Source organism: Protopterus annectens, chromosome 2.part2 (assembly GCF_019279795.1).
Source record: "Protopterus annectens isolate FY-2018-M chromosome 2.part2, PAN1.0, whole genome shotgun sequence".
Taxonomy (NCBI): Eukaryota; Metazoa; Chordata; order Ceratodontiformes; family Protopteridae; genus Protopterus; species Protopterus annectens.
The window spans coordinates 178,816,177-178,837,164 of NC_056730.1; the positions used below are offsets into that span (position 1 = coordinate 178,816,177).

Genomic DNA, 20,988 nt, shown 5'->3' on the forward strand with positions numbered 1-20,988 from the left:
GGCTCCCAGTTTGCAGTCATCTGCAAACTTTGTCAGCCATAGTCCTTCTATGTTAGCCTGTACCTCTGAGAAGTAGATGCCAAAAAACAGAGGGCCAAGGACTGAGCCCTGTGGGACACCACTTGTGACCGGCTTGGAGTCTGACATGGCGCCAGCTACTCTAACCCTGTGGGTTCTTGTCCTTTAGCCAGTTTGCAACCCATCTTGTGACATATGGGTTTACATTTAAGCTGGTAAGTTTCTCTATAATACTCGAGTGAGGTATTGTGTCGAAAGCTTTTGCAAGGTCAAGGTAGGCTGTATGGACTGCCTTTCCCTCATCAATGGCCTTGGTGACTGTTTCGAAGAAGTCGACCAAGTTCAAAAGGCATGATCTGCCCTTGACAAAGCCAAACTGGGTCGGGTCCAATGTCTGCAAGTCCCCTCTGAGTTCCATTATGATCCTCTCCACAGCTTTGCAGACCAGGCTTGTTAAGCTTATGGGGCGGTAATTACCAGGGTCCGTAGAGGCACCGCCTTTGTGGAGTGGGACCACAGTTGCCGTACGCCACTCCTTGGGCACGTATCCTGCGGTAAGGCTAAGATTAAACAGCTGCCTTATGTGCGGGTTTAGTTCCTCATTGAGTTCGTGTAGCACACAGCCGGGGACACCATCCGGTCCCATTGATGCTGTGTTTTTAGCTTTAGAGAGAGCAGCTTTCACTTGCGCATTGGAGATGTCTGGGAGGCTGCACTCCGCTGGGATAGTTATCTCTCTCCTTTTGGGGAGAGGGTGAAGTTTGCACTGAACCTGTCTGCCAGTATATGTTGGCAATGTCTGTGGGTTCAGTGATTTTTGTATCATTTTGGACTAATTCTGAGCATATCTGGGAGTTTCCACCCAGGTTTCTAACATAGCTGAAGAAGGCCTTATGATTGTCTTTTGAATCTATGGCAATTTTTCTCTCAAAGTAGGCCTTGGATGATTTTATGAGTGCTCGTATTTTTTTACTAATAATGATCAAAGGTGTCTTCTCTTTTATGGATTTTGCTCTATCATGTAACAGCTTTTTTCTCTTATTGTAAAGTTTGTTTATGGCTGGGGTCCACCAGACTGGACGTTTGCCCTTGGTGGAAAGAGTCTTGGTTTTATTAGGGATTGCCTGATCCATGCAGTCCTGGAGGTGTTCGTAGAAGGCATTTGTAAGGGCTTCCGCAGCTTGGGTTGAGGTTTACACTGGCTCGGGGGCCTTGAAGGATACCACACCAGTCTTGAGTAGTGTGAAGTTTGCTTTAGAGAAGTTCTTCACTGTGGTCTTTTTGGTTTGGGGTGGGGGCGGGATGTGGATATCCAGTGAGATTAGTTTATGATCTGATCTCACCAATGAGGATATACTTCGGTGTGGAGCATTTTGTCCCCATGTTTGTGATGATGAGATCTAGTATATTTTCTCCTCTTGTGGGAACGGTGACTAGTTGTTCCATGGCATTTGAATTTATGAACTCCAGGAACCTTCGGGCTAGAAAGTTTGGGCTTGAGTAATGTTCCCAGTCTATATTCGGGTAGTTGAAGTCACCCAATATAATGGTGTTTGGAGATGCATTTATACCCTCCAGTATCTTCAGGAAGGCTGTGTGGGGTTCCTGAGTTTGAGAGGGTGGCCTGTGGCATGCTACAAATTGTAGAGCAGTTTTGCCTATGGTTAATTGCACCTGGATGGTTTCGATGCTTAGTCGCGTTGCCACCAACCTGGAGGTGTGGGTATCCTGGCGAATATGGATACACCCCTCCTTTTGTGGTGTGGTCCGGGTTTTGGGGCCAGAGCATGATATGAGGTAAAACCTGATAGTGCCGGGTGCTCTCAGGAGCCTTGAACCAGGTTTCAGTCACAGCACAGACATCGATGTTCTCCATACTGAGAAGGGCCTCGAGTCGCGTGCATTTTGAGATTTAGACTTCTGGCATTGAGCAGCATTACCCTTAGTTTCTTCCCATTTTGTTTCTAGGGTGGTAGGTTTAGAATTTGAGCCTTGCCTAAAAAGGCACTATGGAGGTGGCAAGAGCCTTAGCTAATATCCAGAATCCCAGGGTGACAGGTGCAAGCCGTCCTTGAAAGCGTGGCTTGTCAAGCATGTCATCCCAGGCAGACAGACACTGGATCCCCTTTGAATGACACCAGAAATTAAGCCAATTGTTAAAGCTGATCATCTTGTCTCTATGTTGTGGCATCATTCTTGGTGAAGGAAGGATGCTGCTCAGGGTCAGGGTCATACCTGCCTGGGCTACATAATCAGAGAGCTCCTCTATGTCTCTTTTCATGTAGTCCAGGGAGAGTGCCTCAGGTCGTTCACACCAGCATGGACAATGACTTTGTCATATTTGTACTTGCTGTGGAGTGACCAGTGCTTGTGTTATGTGGCGATTCTAGGCGCCCGATAGGCAGCTTACTGTGACCCTCTCCTTGTTCAGCCTGGTGAGTGGGACGTCAGTGTGTCTGACTATGGAGTCACCTATGACAAGTATGTTTGGTGTTGTATTTGGGCTTAAGGGCTGTGACTGCTTTGCACACTGATTTAGTGTTTTATGTGTTGCCTATGGTGTGTCATGAGGTGGCGGTTGCTTGGGTGTCTGCTTTGGAGGCCTCTGCTGTTTAGGTAAATTTTTGCTCAGAGCCTCCGAGTATTGTGTGTTTATGTGTTTGATTCATTGTTGTAATAACTTTATGTGAGACTGGTTTTGTGGTGTGTGTAGTTGCCTTCTCCTCCTGTCTGGTCTTGCCAGTCCTGAGTTGAGAGAGCTCAGCCTCCAGTTTGGCTAAATAGCTGCATCTCATAAGTATTTGTGTTATGTGGGAGGAGGAGAGGGTTGTCTGTGTACATGAGGCAATTGTAACATTGCCTCAATATTCCCAGATTCACCAACACAAACCTACTTTTACGTACCCTACACTCCCACTGAACACTGTCATACTTACACTCAGTAATAACACACACACTACACATATACAAAATCATCACTTTCAACACTAACAGACACACACTCTCACCTACCTATACCAACCTACTCCAACAACCCCTCTATACCAACCTACTCCAACAACCCCCCCAAAAAAATAAAAACTAACAAATTTCTACCCAAAATCCTTAAAAAGTGTACACCTACCTGAATCTCTCTACATAACCACACGTCGGTCACCAAGTAGAAATCCCAGAACACACTGAACCATAAAGAGACAGCAAACAATAAAGTACACACCACACCTACCACAAAATTTGGGAACCTTAGATTCGTTAAAAGTGCAGTTTTGAATAACTGCACTTTTGACATTCTGGTCTCGAAATACTGAAATTTGATATGTCAGTATTTCGAGATTCAGAAGTGGATCTACACACACACACACACACACACACACACACACACACACACACACACACACACACAAAAGGAAAATGGAGCGGTCAGTTTTAAAGGGTAAAATAAAACAGACAATGAGCTGCCACACATGTGCATTTCTGAAGTATACTTTTTTTTTTACAGACTGTTATGGTCTAACATATGGAACATAAGCAAGGATGACACATTCCGACCTGCTAAGGGCACAACTGTCTATTATGTAACCTATTATCAGGCAAGGAAATGTTAAACACAAACCTATTAAAATCTTACCCACAGAAACCATGGTTTCATAATTTTGCTCCATCACATCCCTGTGTAACTGCTTTTGCTCTTTATTCAACATCTTCCACTCATCTTCTGAAAAGTGAACTGCAACATCCTCGAAGGACAGTGGTTCCTGAAATGAAAGATGCATTTGGTTATTCTAAGCTGTACTGCATGCACTGAAAAATCTCTAAAAAAAATCTCCAAATGTCTAGAAATAAACCTGATACCGCTGTTAGACTGATCAGCAGAGTGCCTGTGGTGAAGTATTTAATGAAGTCAAGTCAAACAAATTGCCATAGCCTTTAGTCACAGTATCATCTGTAGTCTGGGAATTATTGTAGAGAGGGAACTACTGAGGAGACGATTCACTCTACATTTGTTGGCAAACATGAAAAATAGATTTTATTTCTCCTCACTTTTCTGGAAGGGCAGCTGTGCTGTGGCCAGGCTCTGCTCAGTAAAATATTGCAGAAACACCCACTGCATATCCAGACAAGTAGCAAGTGTTCAGGCTGCAGAATCATGAAAGGAATCCGGACAAAATAGATAAGCTGGTGAGTAAACATGACTGATCTGTCTAGATCACCCAGATACGGGGCTAAGCCTTTCTCACCAAATCAAGGAGGTGTAGTAGGCAGTAAGACTGCCTGTTTCTACTATATCCGAAGCTTCAGCTATTAATATAAATGTCTTTTTTTCACGTTGTTCAACTACTAAAATGACTGAACAGTGCATAATCAGATTCATCAATTTGGCTTGACCTTTGCTGTACACAGTGTACCATTTCCATGTAGAATACCGACCTGCAGTATGCTTCTCTCTATTTCTCAACAGTCCATTAACAAACTGCAACAGGAATCATGTTGTACCCATAAGTCAGGTAAAATGAAATGGTGAGTACTTGTACAGCAGGTTTACTCAGAGACAAGATACTGGGATTTTGTAAGCAGTGCAGTTTTTAAGGAATAGAGAAATAGCCTGAAGTATGTACACTTGACATAACTAGTTTAACTGGTTCTAGTTTAAGTTCCAACTTCACACCTGACTTCAGTCCTGTCCTTATTTTTCCTTGACCTTTGAACTACCGCTCAGCAAATGCTGTATGAAGAAGAAAGTGTGCGGACATAATGAAAAGATCTTCAGTGTCACCATTAACCAACGATCAGAGATGGAACCAGGTATCACAGTATATCACAACCGAGGAAGATGAGAACCCATCAAATACCTATCTGACTTTCAGTACGGTCATGCCCATGGATATCAACTTGACCTTTGATAAGATCAGGGCTGTTCTTTACAGAGGTAGCTCTCAATGTCATGTTACCTTAACATTTTTGCTTGCTTGCACTTCTTGAAGAAACATCACTGCAGTCCTCCATAATGGTACCTGCTGACCTATTACAATTTTAAATCCTTCAGGAGAAAGGCATTCTCCAAAAGATGTTGCTACTATAATGTTCAAATAATAAACAGTCTTTGTAGACTAGGACTCTGTGAAGGAGATTTCAGGCTGCACATACTGAGGAGTATTACACACCCAGTCAGGGTTGGTGCAGAAATCGTGGCAAAGGACGTGCTTGGGATATACCGACATGTTGAGGTCAGCTATTATTAAAAACAGCTGCGAATGCAGAAAGGAAAACATTTGTGTTGTTTGCTTTAAGTAAACTGCACACAGAACCCACTCTTTTTTTCTACCATTCAACAATAAAAGACACAAGTTGTCACAAAACAGGAGCAAATGGATCTATAAATGCATGCTTGAAAGAAAGATGGAGGCACCTCACAGTATAAACTCAGAAAGAGAGAATGAACGTTCTCAAGTGTACTCTTGAAGGGAGAAATGGCACCTTAACGATACATAAGACAGAGAAGAACCTACTTCAAATAAAACAGAATTCAGGATCTGAAGCTATGCACTGCTGTTAGTAGGAAAGATAGGAGAATGGATACAGAGCGATCAGACTGGAAGGCAGGTATATCTGGAAATTGAGACGCTTCTACCCTGAGGTCAATAAAATGCTTGTACTGTGATCAAAATCAATCATGCCAGGCACAGTACAGTTTGTAAATCCATGGAAAGATTGTGTAAAAGGAGGCATGATTATTAATTAATTCGGTGATACTTTAAGCTTCTCGGGATCATGGTGTAGTTGGGGCCATTAGATCAACAACTGGAACATAGTAAATGAGCAATCCTTGATAAGATGCTACTAAATCACAAGGTGCACAAGTACGTACGTACACACACACAGAGCCACCCCATAAAGGAATTTCCATGGATAAGACCATCAACTCACCTAAAGGAATGCTTCTAGAATGTGACAGGAAACTGGAGTATCCCTCAAAAACCTACATGGATACAAGAAGGAAATGCAGATTCCACAAAGAAGACAACTCATCTAGGAACCAAACTAGACAGCCAAGGAGCTTTGAGGCAGCAATGCTAATTACTACACCACTGTAAGACATGGTTAATATAAACAGATTTCAGATAGGAGACTACACATAATTAGGAAATCTCTAGGTTGGTTTAACATTCATTTTCTGCAAAAGCAAAACAAATCTGCTCCATTAAATGCAATTTATTAGTTTATTTCAAATGCTACTTCTCAGTTGTACATTTGTTTCTGATTCTGATGCCTATGATCAGAGTGTATTTAGTATGCACTTTTAGCAATGAAAAAATCAGCAAAAGAGGTGGGCTGTGAAGTCCAAATATCAAGTATGCCATCCTGGAAAGAGGTTGAGGAAATTTAGGACATCCGTGACTGTGGTGGTGGTGCTGCGGTAGCGTTGTCGCCTCATAGCAAGACGTTGTCCCATTCGATTCTCAGCTAGAGCGTCTTTTGTGTGTAGGCATACGTGAATGGGGCGTGTCTTCGTTGAAGGCTGTGCATCAGGGATGGTAACCCGGTATGTAAAAATCCACTACCAATCATTAGCGGAACGGAGTTCCGCTATGGCGAGCCCTAACCGGGAAAAGCCGAAAAACACAAACTAACTAAGGGTAGTAGTGACATAGGTCAGTGACTGCTGGACTTTTGTTGCCATTCTAAGATGGCACTTCTGCTATATAAACTGACACTAAGAAGTCTCAAAGTATTAAAGTTTGGTTTTATATTAAGCCTAGTATTGCACTAAGTATTGCATTAGTCTAAGGTCGTGCCAAGTCAGCATAAGAACAAGTATGAGCGAGGCACACGACCTGAACACTAGGCAAGGCAAGATACATGGAGTTCAGGTTATAATCTTCTTGCTTGTGATAAGGCTACATTTGCTACCATTCTAAGAGGCACAGTATGCTACACAATAGTAAGGCAGACTGGATGCCATAGTATGGTGAGATTTTCATCTCAGTCAAAATGAAGACAGGAATTTGCCATGTGAATTATTGCAGTAAATCATATAAAACTAGATGTTTAGTGCCAGACCAAAGTTTAAAATATGGGTGAAAACAAAGACTGAAGAAAATCTAACAATTAAAAAAATATATTTGGACTACTTCAAACCCTTATTTATCTCAACACTTAAAAATATTCTCCTTCACTTACATGTTACACACTTAAAAGACTTATTCTCCTTCACTTACATGTTACACACTTAAAAGACTTGTATATTTTACCAAAGAGAAGACAGTAACTGTACAGACATGAATATAGTACACTAGGATAAACAAGGCCATAGTCTACCTGGGAGAAAGACGAGTCAGAAAAGATGTACAGCTTTATGTTGAAAATGCATTTTCCACAGTTAAGGCTGCGAGAATAAATGGCTTTAAATGTTTACTGGTACAAGCCTTTACTGTACAAGTAAAATGGCATATCCCTTTGTACATTATACAAAACAGTGGAGCATCAGTTACACCAAAGGCAATGCACTGCTTCTCTCTGCAACAGTATTGTAACAGGGTGTGAAACTTGCAGTTGCCTTTTAGTAAAGACACAGTAAAGTGTGAACTGCATAAAAGCTGTACTGAGCTAAGACAAGTGTGTTTATCTTTCAGAAGGAAAAGGAAATTCTGGACAAAATGTAGACCTCTTTCCAGTAAACATGCTGTACAGATGCAAAGAAATGAGTGAAGATGTATAAAGAAATCCTGCAGTTATTTTTCTGTGGAGCTATACCATACCTTTGAGAATGAAACTGCTCCTTGTACACATCTGCAGACCATATTTCTTGCCTAAAGCTATTTTACTTTACTTGGATTGCACTTTCTACAGTGTGTTTGACTGTGCTGACCTTGTTCATAGGTAGGTTCTGGGCTATCTGCCCGAGGGCATTTATAAGCCTAGCCAGACTGTCGGCTTTCGCTGTTCCACTGATTAATTAACTGATCCTCTGTCAAGCAGAGCCAATGAAGTGATCCCAGGGGTGTATTTTCTGTTACCCATCCACTCGTCAAGGTTTCTCTTCAAGAGTGTTAGTGAGGGGCTCTGTCTGATGTAATCTGGAATTTTGTTCCAAAGCATGGGGAGTCTCTGTGACAGGAATCTATCCCTCCAGCATGTTCTATTTATTGTCGTGGCGAGGTTTAGCTCACTAGAGCGCATGGCTCGCAGTGACTTGGATTTCTTTAGGTGGAGCATGTCCATCAATTCCGAGTTGGACATGGCTTTGTAAGTCAGGCAGAGATCACCTCTGAGTAAGCGATATGCCACTGAGTACAGCCGGAGTTTTTTCAGTCGGGCTGCATAGGACATATGTTTGAGACCAGTAATCCTCTTGGAGAGGTACTTTTGTGGTCTTTTCAGCTGTTGGAAGTGTCTTGTAAGGTACATCCCAAATGGGGCATTGTACTCTATTATGGGTCTAATGAGTGACAAGTAGAGGGGCACTATAACCTCTTTGTTTCTAGATGCAAACCCTTTAGTAATTAGATGGGCCACATAGAAGGATTTCCTAACTACTTTGGCAATATGATTGTCAAAGGAGAAATTAGTATTTACCTGGGTCCCCAGAACTCTTTATTACCTCTTCTGTACTAAGGGGGCTGCCACCTATGTGGTAATTCGTGGGTGTTTTGTTTTTCCCAAACAGGATGACTATGCATTTTTTGGCATTTAGCTTGAGGCCATGACTTTGGCACCAGGTGTCCATCTCAGTAAGGCCCTTTTGGAGGATGTCCGTGTCAACCGGAGAGTCAATTATGGCTACCAGTTTGCAATCATCAGTGAACTTGGTTAGCCATAGTCCTCCTGTGTTTGCCTGTACTTCTGAGTAGTATATGCCGAACAGTAGGGGTCCCAGGACCAAGCCTTGCAGGACACCACTTGTGACTGGTTTAGAGTCGGACCTGGAGCCCGCTATTCTTACCGTGTGAGTTCTGTCTGTAAGCCAGTTGGCAACCCATCTCGTGACATAGGGGTTTATGTTCAGGCTGGTGAGTTTTTCTGTAATACCCAAGTGGGGAATGGTGTCAAAAGCCTTGGCGAGGTCAAGGTAGGCTGTGTGAACCACCTTTCCCTCGTCTATGGCCTTGGTGACTGTCTCGAAGAAGTCAATCAGGTTTAGTAGGCCTAATCTGCCCTTAAAGCCAAACTGGGTTGGGTCAAGTGTTTGGAGGTTCCCAATGTCTTTGTTAATGAGTTCCATGATGATGCGCTCCATAGCCTTGCAGACCAGGCTAGTCAGGCTTATGGGGCAATAGTTACCAGGGTCAGTTGTGGCCCTTTCTTTTTGGAGAGGAATAATCGTTGCTCTGCACCATTCTATGGGCACGTAGCCTGTGGAGAGGCTGAGGTTGAACAGCGTGCTTAGGTGGGGGTTAGTTCGTTCTGTAGTTTGTGCAAGACGCAGACTGGGACACCATCTGGTCCCATTGATGCTGTGTTTTTGGCTTTTGAAAGGGCTGCTTTCACCTGTGCGTCTGTGATTTTTGGGACACTACACTTTTCCGGTACTGTTGTGGGCCCTTTTGGAGGTGGGGGGGGGAGGTGAAGTTTGCACTGAATCTATCTGCCAGAATGTTGGCAATATCAGTATGTTCAGTATATTTTGTGCTATTTTGCACTTGTTCAGTGCATATCTGTGAGTTGCCACTTAGATTCTTAACATAGCTAAAGAAGGCTTTGTGGTTATCTTTTGAATCGTTGGCTATTTTTCTTTCAAAGTTAGTCTTGGATGATTTCATGAGGGACCTCAGTTTCTTACTGATACTGATCAGGGATGTCTTTCCTTCTTGGGATTTGCTTTTTTTTCTGAACTAGTTTCCTCCTTCTATTGTATAGCCTGTTTATTGCAGGGGTCCAATAAACTGGTTTCCTTCTCTTAGAGTGAGTCTTGGTTTTGCTAAGGATGGCATGATCCATGCATCCTTGTAGGTGCTCAGAGTGCATTTGTAAAGGTTTCTGCATCTTGGGCAGTGTTATCCTTCAGCGTGGGGGCTGTGAAATGTACCACCTCTGTCTTAAGTAAGGTGAAGTCTGCTTTAGAAAAGTTTTTTACTGTGGTTTCCTTAGTTGGACTTATTCATTGTCAACTTGTCATTCACAAGTTCAGAAAGCAACTATTTAACAGTAGCAGCAGTTAGCCTTCACAAGTGTGCATACAGGGATTATCATCATGTGTGTGAAGCCAAAAACATTGATTCCTGGAACACACTGAGATGGAAGTGTCAAAACTCCCATTACCAGAAGTCCATAAGAGCAAAAAGCACTGAATCCTAAAAGTCTCTACTGCTCTGCACACAGGAAAAAGTGCTCATGTGGGTTCTGCAGTGAGGCACGTCCAGTGGTTCGATATGATGACCTTATGTAAGTTGTAGCCTTTATGTCTAGATGTTCCTGAAATCAACTTTGCTGGCTTCACAGGAGAGATGGTAATAAAAAAAAAATAAAAAATACTGTAAATCTTTTAGCTACAGGTTAGCTGCAGGCTGAAAATGTCTGCAGATGGTGTTTTATTTTTTTTATATTGTGTATTTAATTCCCTGTACAAGTAGTTATTTGCTATATATTTAAGTTTAAAATAAGTACAATTCAGCAGTACATTTGTAAGCATAGTGTTGTTACTCCATTTAAACAGCCTTTGGCTAGTGGTTTACCTACTAATCTTTAAGGTTATGTCAGAACATGGTACCTGCCTTAAGAAGAGTGACTGCTTAAGCTATAGCTACAACATTTATAGTAATGTAAGCTTACTGTGTTTTTGGTCTGCTAGGCTGATCTAGCTGGTGTCAGCAAATTAGTACAAAACTGTACTTTTGGTCCCCACTAACTGTCCTAAGGTGTTTGTGTTTACAAAGTCCAGGAATCTGTAGTCCTGCACATTAGAGGTCATGTCTTACTACCACTTTTTATTGGGCTAAAGTTACCCATGAGTATGATGTTGGGTTGACTGGTGAGTGTCTCCCTTATATTTAAGTATGTGTTGTGGTTTTCTTGGGTCATACATGAGGACCTATAGTTTGCAAGACTATGGCATGGGACTTTGTCTGAGGCAACTTGGACATAGAGGAGCTCAAGTGCTACTTGAGATGCATCATTTTTAATTTTAATAGTGACACCACCACCTTTTGTCCCTTCCTGTGTACTAGCTGGTCTAAAGGTGTGGAAGGCACTGTAGCCATGTGCTGCTGGGGTGCTGTCTGTGGCTTTGAACCATGTTTCAGTGACAGCACAGACATCTATATTCTCAAAGGTGAGGAGAGCTTTGAGGGAGAGGAGTTTCTTGTTTGGACTCCTGACTTTGAGTAGTAACACATTCAGATTTTCATGGGCTAGTTTAGCTGTGTTGGTAGGTTTATCAGGTTGGCTATTAAAAAGGCTGTTTAGTAGTGGACAAGGTTTTAGACAATATTCAGTATCCCAGGTGGACAGTTGCAGACCTTTCCTGACAAAGCAGCCTGGTCTGTTGAGTTTATCTTGCCAGGCTGACAAATATTGCATGCCCTTTGAATGACACCATACTGTAAGCCAGTTGGTGAAGTGAATTGTTTTCTGTTCTTATTGTGGCATCATCCTTGGAGAAGGCAGAATGGTGCTCGGTGCTAGGCTCATACTGACCTCTGAGACACATAGTCCAAGAGCTCCATCATGTCTTTCTTCACGCAGCGCAGAGAGGTATATCTCAGGTCATTTTCTCTCACATGGACTGTGATGGAGTCACACTGGTACTTACTGTTCAGTGACCTAAGTACATGCATGATCTGATGGATCCTGGCCCCTAAAAGAGAGCTGACAGTGACTCTCTCCCTACTTTGCCTGGTAAAGTAGACATTTGCTTGCCTCACAATGGAGTCTCCTATTACTGAAGTACTGGGTTGTGTGGTAGTGTGTCTCATGCGCCTAGAAGTTGAGACATGGAATCTTGCCATATGTGTCATGTTGGGTGCTGATTTTGTGGAATACTCTTGAAGTTGCTGAGGAAACTTTTTGCTTGTGCAGTATGTGGAAGGTCTTTGTGGTTTAGGGAAATTGCATTTGAGAGCCTCAGCATATGTGGGTCCGTGTGTTTGGTCCATACTATGTGTGGTAAGTGCATTATGTATGTAACTGACAACCTAAGTGCTTATGTATGAGAGCCTTGCCTCCAGTGGTGTTATGTAACTACGTCTCTCACAGAGATACTAAGTCATTGTCCATAAACATGAGACAATACATGGCCTCTGGACACCCATATCCACCAGGTTTGCTGCAGAGGTAGCAGGGAAGTGCATGCTTGTGAGTACGTGAGCATTTTGTGTTCTACAGGAGGGGATTAGAGCGGGTTAACTTGGCTGCTGTAACAGTATAGACTACAATCAGGTTTATCTAAGTCCAAACTTGTGGAGGTGCTTCCCAGTGCTCAAATTAGTGGCTCTTTGCACAGCTTACTAAGTACTGTTGAAATTTCAGGGGTCGTTTTATATGGAAAATTTAAATTCTATGCACCTGCACAAGGCACTGCTAGCCAGAGCTGCACAGTGAGCAGCATCACACAAACATGATGAATTTACAGAGGCAAAAAAATGACCAAACAAAGCAAATAGTCCTCTGACCAATCAAGCAGTTTCACTTAAAGCCCTCATATGTGATCTCCAGCTCAGACAGACCAGGCCAGGCCACCTTCTACTTCCACTACAAAAGCAGTCCCAGGCGTTCTTAATGAAAGGCAACTCAGCAGTTATCCTAAACTGAGTTCAAACAGGACAGTCAAGCAAACTAGCTAGAAATCTATATTTCAAAGATACTGTAATGCAGAGGAACTAGCACCATGGTCAGTGAAAACAAAACACTTCACAGAGGTAAAGGACAGAAAAATGCAATAAATAATATGAAAATATAACAGCGGTACTTTTAACTGTCTTGTAAAAGTGCAAAAATTCAATTTAAAGTACATATCTGTGCTAGGATTGCAGTGGATACAAGCCAAGTGTTTGTGAGTTTTGCGAAATGAGCTTAGAGTTGTAAAAAGATGCAAAATTTATACAGACGAGAATACTGACTAAACAAAGCAAATAGCCTTCTGACCAATTAAGCAGTCTCTCTTAAAACCTTTTTGTGAGACTCCCAGCTCTTGACAGACCAGGCTACCTTCTACTACCACTAGAAAAGCAGCCCTATGCCTTCTTTACATAAAACAATACAACAGTTAGCCCAAAATAAATTCAAACAGGAGAATCAAGAAAACTAGCTAGAAACACGCATTTTTAAAAAGTCTTTAATGCAGAGACGTCAGTAGCAAGGTGAATAAAAAGAAAGGCACATTACAGTGATAAAGGGAAGAAGAATGTAATAAATAATAGACTGCCCATACATGTCAAGCAGAGCGCCTCCTTGGCCCTCTTCAAAAGGAACCTTGATGACTGGATGGGAGATAGGAAATCCACCCCGGGGATCATGTCAGTCACCCTGCTAGACAGGTCCAGAGAAGTAAATATTGTAGGAAGAAATATCCAGGGAATTGTTATGGCTAGGCTTGCATAGGCCCTAGGGCCGATAGCCTAGTACCAACCTAAGAACCTATAATGTAGAGACAGGAAAAAGGGCACCATCACGAGAATTGTACCATTACCTTCTCCTGGGAAATGGTACGAGTGTCTGTGAAAACATATCTTGCCAAGTTTAACTGCGGGTGAGACAGCAGTGGAAGGCAATGGTCTGACTGCAAGTTGTTTGAAATCTTGGGAAGCAAGCAAGTACAGTGTAAATTAGGTACTGCAGGTGTTGGTTATAGGCAAATGCAGTAGTGAGCATTTGTAGTATGCTCTTAAGGTCAGTAACTCCTCTCATATTACTTAATGCGCCATGCTGACTACCTCAGCCCAGTAGTCCCTGCCAATAACATACTAATTTGTGGCTTCACGTGGAATCATGATGGCATGGTCCTATAGGGTCTTAGGCAAGTACTAGGCTAGCTGCCCTTGCAAGTCATTTAAGCCTAACCAGGTGTCTTTTTAGGATGCTGTGGGATTCAACAATGTGACTGCATGGGTTACTGAGCAGAATATGCACATCATCCACCAATGCTTCAGAAACAATACACTAACAAAAACAGATAAATTATGTTCTGGATATAACTCATGGGGGTACACTAGACATGGAGCATGTATTAGGTAGGAAAACATTAAATGTTAAGTTACTAAATATCTGTAGCAGTAAAGGAATAGACAGTAGTAGTACAGCGCATAACAAGAATCAAAATGTACAAGGCGGGAGACAGAGAAGTGCAAATCTGTGAGGCAATCAAGCTGTTGCAGTAAGCAATCAACACAACTCCATTCACTGACTAGATTCTGTGAACAGACATTAACAGAAATAATGAGAGAAGTAGGGCTAGGATGGTCATTGGTGCTTGAAAGGCCAGTTGGGTTAACGTAATCCCAGTGAATGGCAAGCACGGAGAAGAAATGTAGGAAAGACATTTAAGGTAGAAGGGCAATGTCAGTAAGTAGCTTGCTGCTTACTCTCAAACAACCCCTTGAATTGCATGACAGGCTCATAGGCAGATCATAATGTACATACTGTGGACTTGGTTTTAAAATAACCTGCATATGACATTTTTAAATATAGTATTCCATAAACAGGACTGGAGGGGAACAATGACATGGGCAACACCGGGTGGAAAAAACAAAGCGAGGAAGCAGTATTCTATAAAAAAAATTATAAACATCATGACAGAACTGCTAATGAAGTTTCTGCCTGTAAGTTAGCAGCAGGCTTGAAGAGCACAGGTGGGGCAGAGTGAGGAAGGGGAGTACAGGGGCAGATCACTGGCAAAGAAAAAAGGATAGCTATATCTCCATGGGTCCTTAAAAGAAGTGACCCATTTTACCAGTCACATGCAGTATCTAAACAAGGGATCTGGGACCTGATCATTATTAGTAAAAAAATACGAGCACTCATAAAATCAACTAAGGCCAATTTTGAGAGAAAAATTGCCATGGATTCAAAGGACAATCATAAGGCCTTTTTCAGCTATGTTAGGAACCTGGGTGGAAACTCCCAGATATGCTCAGAATTAGTCCAAAATGATACAAAAATCACTGAACCCACAGACATTGCCAACATACTGGCAGACAGGTTCAGTGCAAACTTCACCCTCTCCCCTAAAGGAGAGATAACTATCGTGTAGCCTCCCAGACATCTCAAATGGTGAAAGCTGCTCTCTCTAAAGCTAAAAACACAGCATCAATGGGACCGGATGGTGTTCTAAATGAGGAATTAACCCGGCAGCTGTTTAATCTCAGCCTTACCACAGGATGTGGTCCCACTCAACAAGTCTAGTCTGCAAAGCTATGGAGAGGATCATAATGGAGCTCAAAACAAAGATATAGGGGACTTGCAGACATTGGACCCGACCCAGTTTGGCTTTGTCAAGGGAAGATCATGCCTTTTGAACTTGGTCAGTCACCAAGGCCATTGATGAGGGAAAGGCAGTCCATACAGCCTACCTTGACCACAATACCCAAATGTAAACCCATATGTCACAAGATGGGTTGCAAACTGGCTTAAGGACAGAACCCACAGGGTTAGAGTTGCTGGCGCTGTGTCAGACTCCAAGCCGGTTACAAGTGGTGTCCCACAGGTATTGTTTGGCATCTACTTCTCAGAAGTACAGGCCAGCATGGGAGGACTTGACAAAGTTTGCAGAAAGTGCATTGGACACGGATATCCTTCAGAAGGGACTCACGGAAACAGATAGCTGGTGCCAGAGCCATGGCAAAACAAGGTAACCCCAAGCTACCATATAGGTGGCAATCCACTAAGCACAGAAGAGGTTATCAGGGACCTGGGGACCCAGGTTGACAGTGGCCTTTCTTTGACACTCACATTGCTAAAGTGGTTAGAAAGACCTTCTACATTGCCCACCTGATCATGAAGGATTCACATCCAGATCTAGTGAGGTCATTGTTCCCCTGTACTCTTCACTTATCAGACCAATGATCGAGTACAATGCCCATGTATCTCACCAGACATCTGCAGCAATTGGAGAGACCCCAAAAGTTCCTCACCAAAAGGATAAAGGGACTCCAAAATCTGTCATATGCTGCCAGATTGAAGAAACTCCAGCTCTATTCAGTCGCATACCGTCTGCTCAGAGGCGACATGTGCCTGACATACAAGGCCATGTCCAACCCGAATTAATGGACATGCTCCACCTCAAAAATCCAAATCCACCAAAACCACTAGAGCAAGCAACTTAAACCTTTATCACTCAGACTCCCTATGCTGTGGAATAAAATCCCGGTCCATGTGAGGCAGAGCACCTCGCTGACTCTGTTCAAGAGAAATCTAGACCTGTGGATGGGAGATAATCATCTCTGTGTCACTGCTGGACAGAGGCACAACAAACTAATGGGCACAGTATTTTTTCATATAAGGGGGCTAGGCTTATAAATGCCTTAGGGCAGATAGCCTAGTATAAACCTATGAACCTATGAACAGTCCAGCATAGTAAAAGGTGGATAACGTCAAGTTGTAGGAAGTGGTTTGCAACAATACAAATGAGAGAGAAATTCAGAAAACCCTAATCAAAGAACAGAAGTGGACAATAAGAAGCCAGCACCCCCCCCCAAAAAAATATTTTGTTTAATAAGCATTTAGAGTAGTAGAGTTATTAACTCATTCAAGAATTTAGTATGAATGCGAATTGCAGATTTGCCTTTTGGACTCATATCTACAGTATCCTTCAATGCACCAACAGACTGCTGGGGAGTTTAAAGTTTAGGAAAGCAGAAGTGATGCTTTTCCACAATGAGATGACAATTCAAATTTGCCTCTGATTTAATTGCTGTATGTAAATGGCTACAGGGTTAAAACAGTGAGAGTCCAGATAATTATACAAACGCATGGGCTGAGACACATGAAATATGAAAAATACTTGAGCCATCTAGAGCTGTAGTCTACTTCATATAATGGCAAAAGGGAATCTAATATAACTGATTAAGTCTATGAGGAATGAGGAATCACAATGTTCGATCCCTGGTATGGAAAAAACACACAAGGATAGCTGCATTTTGCAGGAATTAAATTCCAAGAGTAGGCAGAAACTAATTTGATTCAATGAAAGGCAGTTAAGATTTGAATCCCCATGCCAGGAGATATTAGAAAGAAGAAAAAAAAAACTGGGTATCTTTATTTAATTACCTGAAAGACTTGTGACTTAACATTTGTTGACCAGGAAAGTCTGACTAGGTTCCACAGATCCCGTTTTCAGTGGAGGCTCGGGGATGCTCCAGAAGCATGTCTTTAGAATGTGGGAGGAAACCCACGCGAATGTAGGGAGAACATGCATACTCTACACAGAAGGCACCCCAGCCGAGAATCGAACCAGAGAACCTCTTGATGTGAGGCAACAGCATTAACCGCTGCACCACTGCGCCGCCCAACTTCATAGGGCCATCCTAAGCATCCCGTCCCCCTCAGGCAAACCATTTCTATAAACCATTGTTCAGACAAATGGTTCAAAACTCCTGAACAATAACAGCAATGTAAAAACTGTGAACAAGGAAACTGCTCAGAACACACAGGCCTGTGTAATATATGTAGTTTTGACAAGTTTAACTCATAATTGTATAAGTAGCAAAACCCACAGACTTTATGCTTATTTTACTACACTTCTGTAAATAACTTACAATAGGTCAGTGACCGCACAGTATAGACACCTTCTATATGTAGCATGGTTTATATGTCAAAAAGTCATCTTCAAAATGTACCATCATCCAGCGCTAAGGCTCAATTACTGAGATAATTACACAAATATGAAAATTACTTTAATGATCATAATTTTCTATAGCAGCAAAATATTACCATTCCAGCAGCTGAACTAGATAAAAACATGCATGTATTAGTGGCAAGTTTGCTATAGCAATGTCCGCTTTCAGCAAAAGGTTCTTACTATTCAATTTACTATCATAATATACTATGTTTCATAATTCATTCTTACAGTTTTGCTACACTTCTGTTTACCTAGATGAGTGAAGTTCATGTCACTTAAGCGCCTTCTCTCACATGATGCTGTACATATCCACACAGTACGCGATTCCTGACTAGAGATATTTCTAATTGAGCTAACTTTCAGCATTACTACTACAAACACATGCCAATATTTTCATTTCCATTGGCCCCAAATGCAGATATTTTGTATCAGTATCTTTAACCTCCCCTCCTCTATACAGTTTTGCAGGCACTTTTACTGGTGTAGGTTTCTCAGCGGGCCATTAATGCAATTACAATAATACAACAATTTTTCTTACCGCAAGCTAACAAACAAGTGGTTATGTTTCCATTTCTGTTAATGCCAGAAAGTCCATTGTCATGTCACTCTGTGTTTTAAACACCCATTTGTAATGCTGAAGTAAAACCATGCATATCACACTCAGCAGTATGGTTGTTTATAGTTATTATATGCTAAACATAAGTGTTCTCATTTCCACAGCATACAGACTTTATGCTATTTTCTTCCAGTGACAGTAACTTTTGCCATTCTTGCTGCAACTATTTCATTGCTTTGATTAGTGAAATGTTAATGCAAATAATTAACATAACTTTTCTCAATAAGACTGTTTTCCATCTTTATGTTTACCACATACACTGCAGCCTGGTGTTAATGTACTTGCTGTATATGTTGTCAACAGCGGGTAATGCTCAATATATCACTTATGACAACCAATATTAAAATATGCAAATCTGCATATCGATGATGTACACAACTGCTGGTATTTTCATTTTGATGGGCCCAGGATTAATACATTTCAGATCTGTTACTTCTTTGACTATCATTTGTAACCTGGCACCTGACACGACTGGCATGACTGTCAGTGAAATATTAATACAAATATGATAACGTCTTTTTTTCTTGCAGCATGATCATAGTGTTATATATTTATTATGTCACCAAGTATTTTAAGGCCCTACTTCTGATCTGACCAAAACCTAGTAGCAGACGTTACTGGAATATTATTATAACATACCAATCACAGCAATCATATTAAAAAAACTCCTTTTTGGTTACTTGAGATCACAATGACTTTTTATGCCATTTTTAATGGCCTACATTAGTTACTCCCTGTGATTTAATCAATGTGAAAAAATATGCAAATATGTTAACATACCATAACTTGATCATACACGATATGTTACACCTCTACATGCAACTCATCCACTGCAGCTTAATGAAAGTGTATTTGACTCCTCTCATGTTGCTGACTATAAATAAGATCCAAGTATAACATATGTAGTATATGACTTATTACCAAACATACAGAATATACAACAGCTTTCATAAATGCCAATATCTTTATTTACATGGGCCTAAAATGCACATATACTGGCTGGATTTATAGACTCAGCAGCAATCATGAACATGGTGACTGCACAATTTAGCAATAACTCATGACTGGGTATGGGTTAATCCTGCAACACCCACATCCAGCAGGGGGTTATTGCTAGTATACAATGACATTATACAAGAAAGAAATTACTTACCTTTCTTAACTAATGCCGTAATACAATCGTGCTTTAGTCTACTTTTCTATTCATTTTTGTTCTGACATGCCATGCTCCACGTGATGCGTACATTCCCACGCTTGCACAGTACATCAGGGAAGTACTAGGGGGCTGTATGAAACAGCACTCCAGTAGCAGTTTAATTCTCTTTCTCCGTTTTGCTTTTGTGTTTTTTTTTTTTTTTTTTTCTCTAAAACTGCTACATTCTGGGCAGTTAAGAGGTAAAGGAAAGTTGTGTAAAATCTTACCATAACCATACATGCCCTTCTTCTCCATGTTGCAGTATTCTACTTGTGGGTTTACCCTTCTTCCTCTCCAGTTTCATCCGGCTAGGTTTCCAAAGAATTTCAGTCCCTCTTGGTGCGTCAGACATCTGATGTGGCTACATGAATGTAGGCCATAAAAGTGACGTCTGCTGCACCAGCTAAGATCCTAGTAAAAGCCCCAATCAGAGACGGTCCTGGGCATAGCCTGTCCAGTTTCATCCAGGAGAGCAAGTGCAGTCATACCAGCAGGGAAGGTGGGTGGGAAGGAATACTGCAACATGGAAGAGAAGAAGGACATCTATGGTTATGGTAAGATTTTACACAACTTTCCTATGTCCTTCTATTCCAATGTTGTAACATTCTACTTGTGGGTGGCTGCCAAAACTCACTGAGGATTGGAATGTGGCCTAGATGAAGTTTCCAGTAATCCATGTAGGATAGCCCTGGCAAACCCCACCCTGGCTCTGGAGATATGATCCAGTTTGTAGTGTTTGGTGAAAGTGTGCACTGAGAACCAAATGGCAGCCTCAAGTAAAGAGTTGGTGTCTAGCCCTTTAAAGGAGGCCCCAGAAGAGGCTATTGCTCTGGCGGAGTGGGCCTTGACATTGCCCCACAAGGTCTTACCATGGTGTAGGCAGCAGAAGGAAATGCCCCGGGAGATACAGGCCTAAAAGGTCTGCTTGTTCATAGCTTTCCCCATGGCCCTGGGGTGGAAGGAGACAAACAGCTGGTGTGATTTCCTAAAGGGCTTGGTTTCATGTAGATAAAACCTAAGTTGTCTGTGGACGTCTAGGGAATGCATCAGTCTCTCACTATCCCCTGTGGGTTTGGGAAGAAGGTGGGCAGGTGGATGGGCTGGTTCAAGGATAGGTCATTCACTACTTTGGGAATGAATGATGGGTTTTGTCGTGAGGGTCACCCTGTCCAGGTGGAAGATTAGGAAATGTGGTGTAGCCATAACAGCTTGCAATTCTAAAACCCTTCTGGTGGAAGTCAGAGCTACCAGCAATACAGTTTTCTATGTGGAAAAGGGGCTAGAGTGAGTTTTTCTAGAACATAGTTTAGGTCCCAGGGAGGGGAGACAGTTTCCTGGGTGGTCTTCAGTGTAATACACCTTTGAGAAAAAGTTTAGAGGGGAGTCTGAATG

General features: G+C 42.0%; 1 protein-coding gene across 2 annotated transcripts in view; it reads right to left on the bottom strand.

The window, feature by feature from the left end:
* LOC122795590 (zinc finger protein 501-like) overlaps positions 1–20,988 on the bottom strand; it is an 837,702-nt gene that overhangs the window by 460,255 nt on the left and 356,459 nt on the right. For both annotated transcript variants that reach the window (XM_044063845.1, XM_044063844.1), the window contains exon 2: positions 3,647–3,773. In XM_044063845.1, the coding sequence (XP_043919780.1) occupies positions 3,647–3,773 (127 nt within the window). The remainder of the gene's footprint in view (positions 1–3,646; positions 3,774–20,988) is intronic.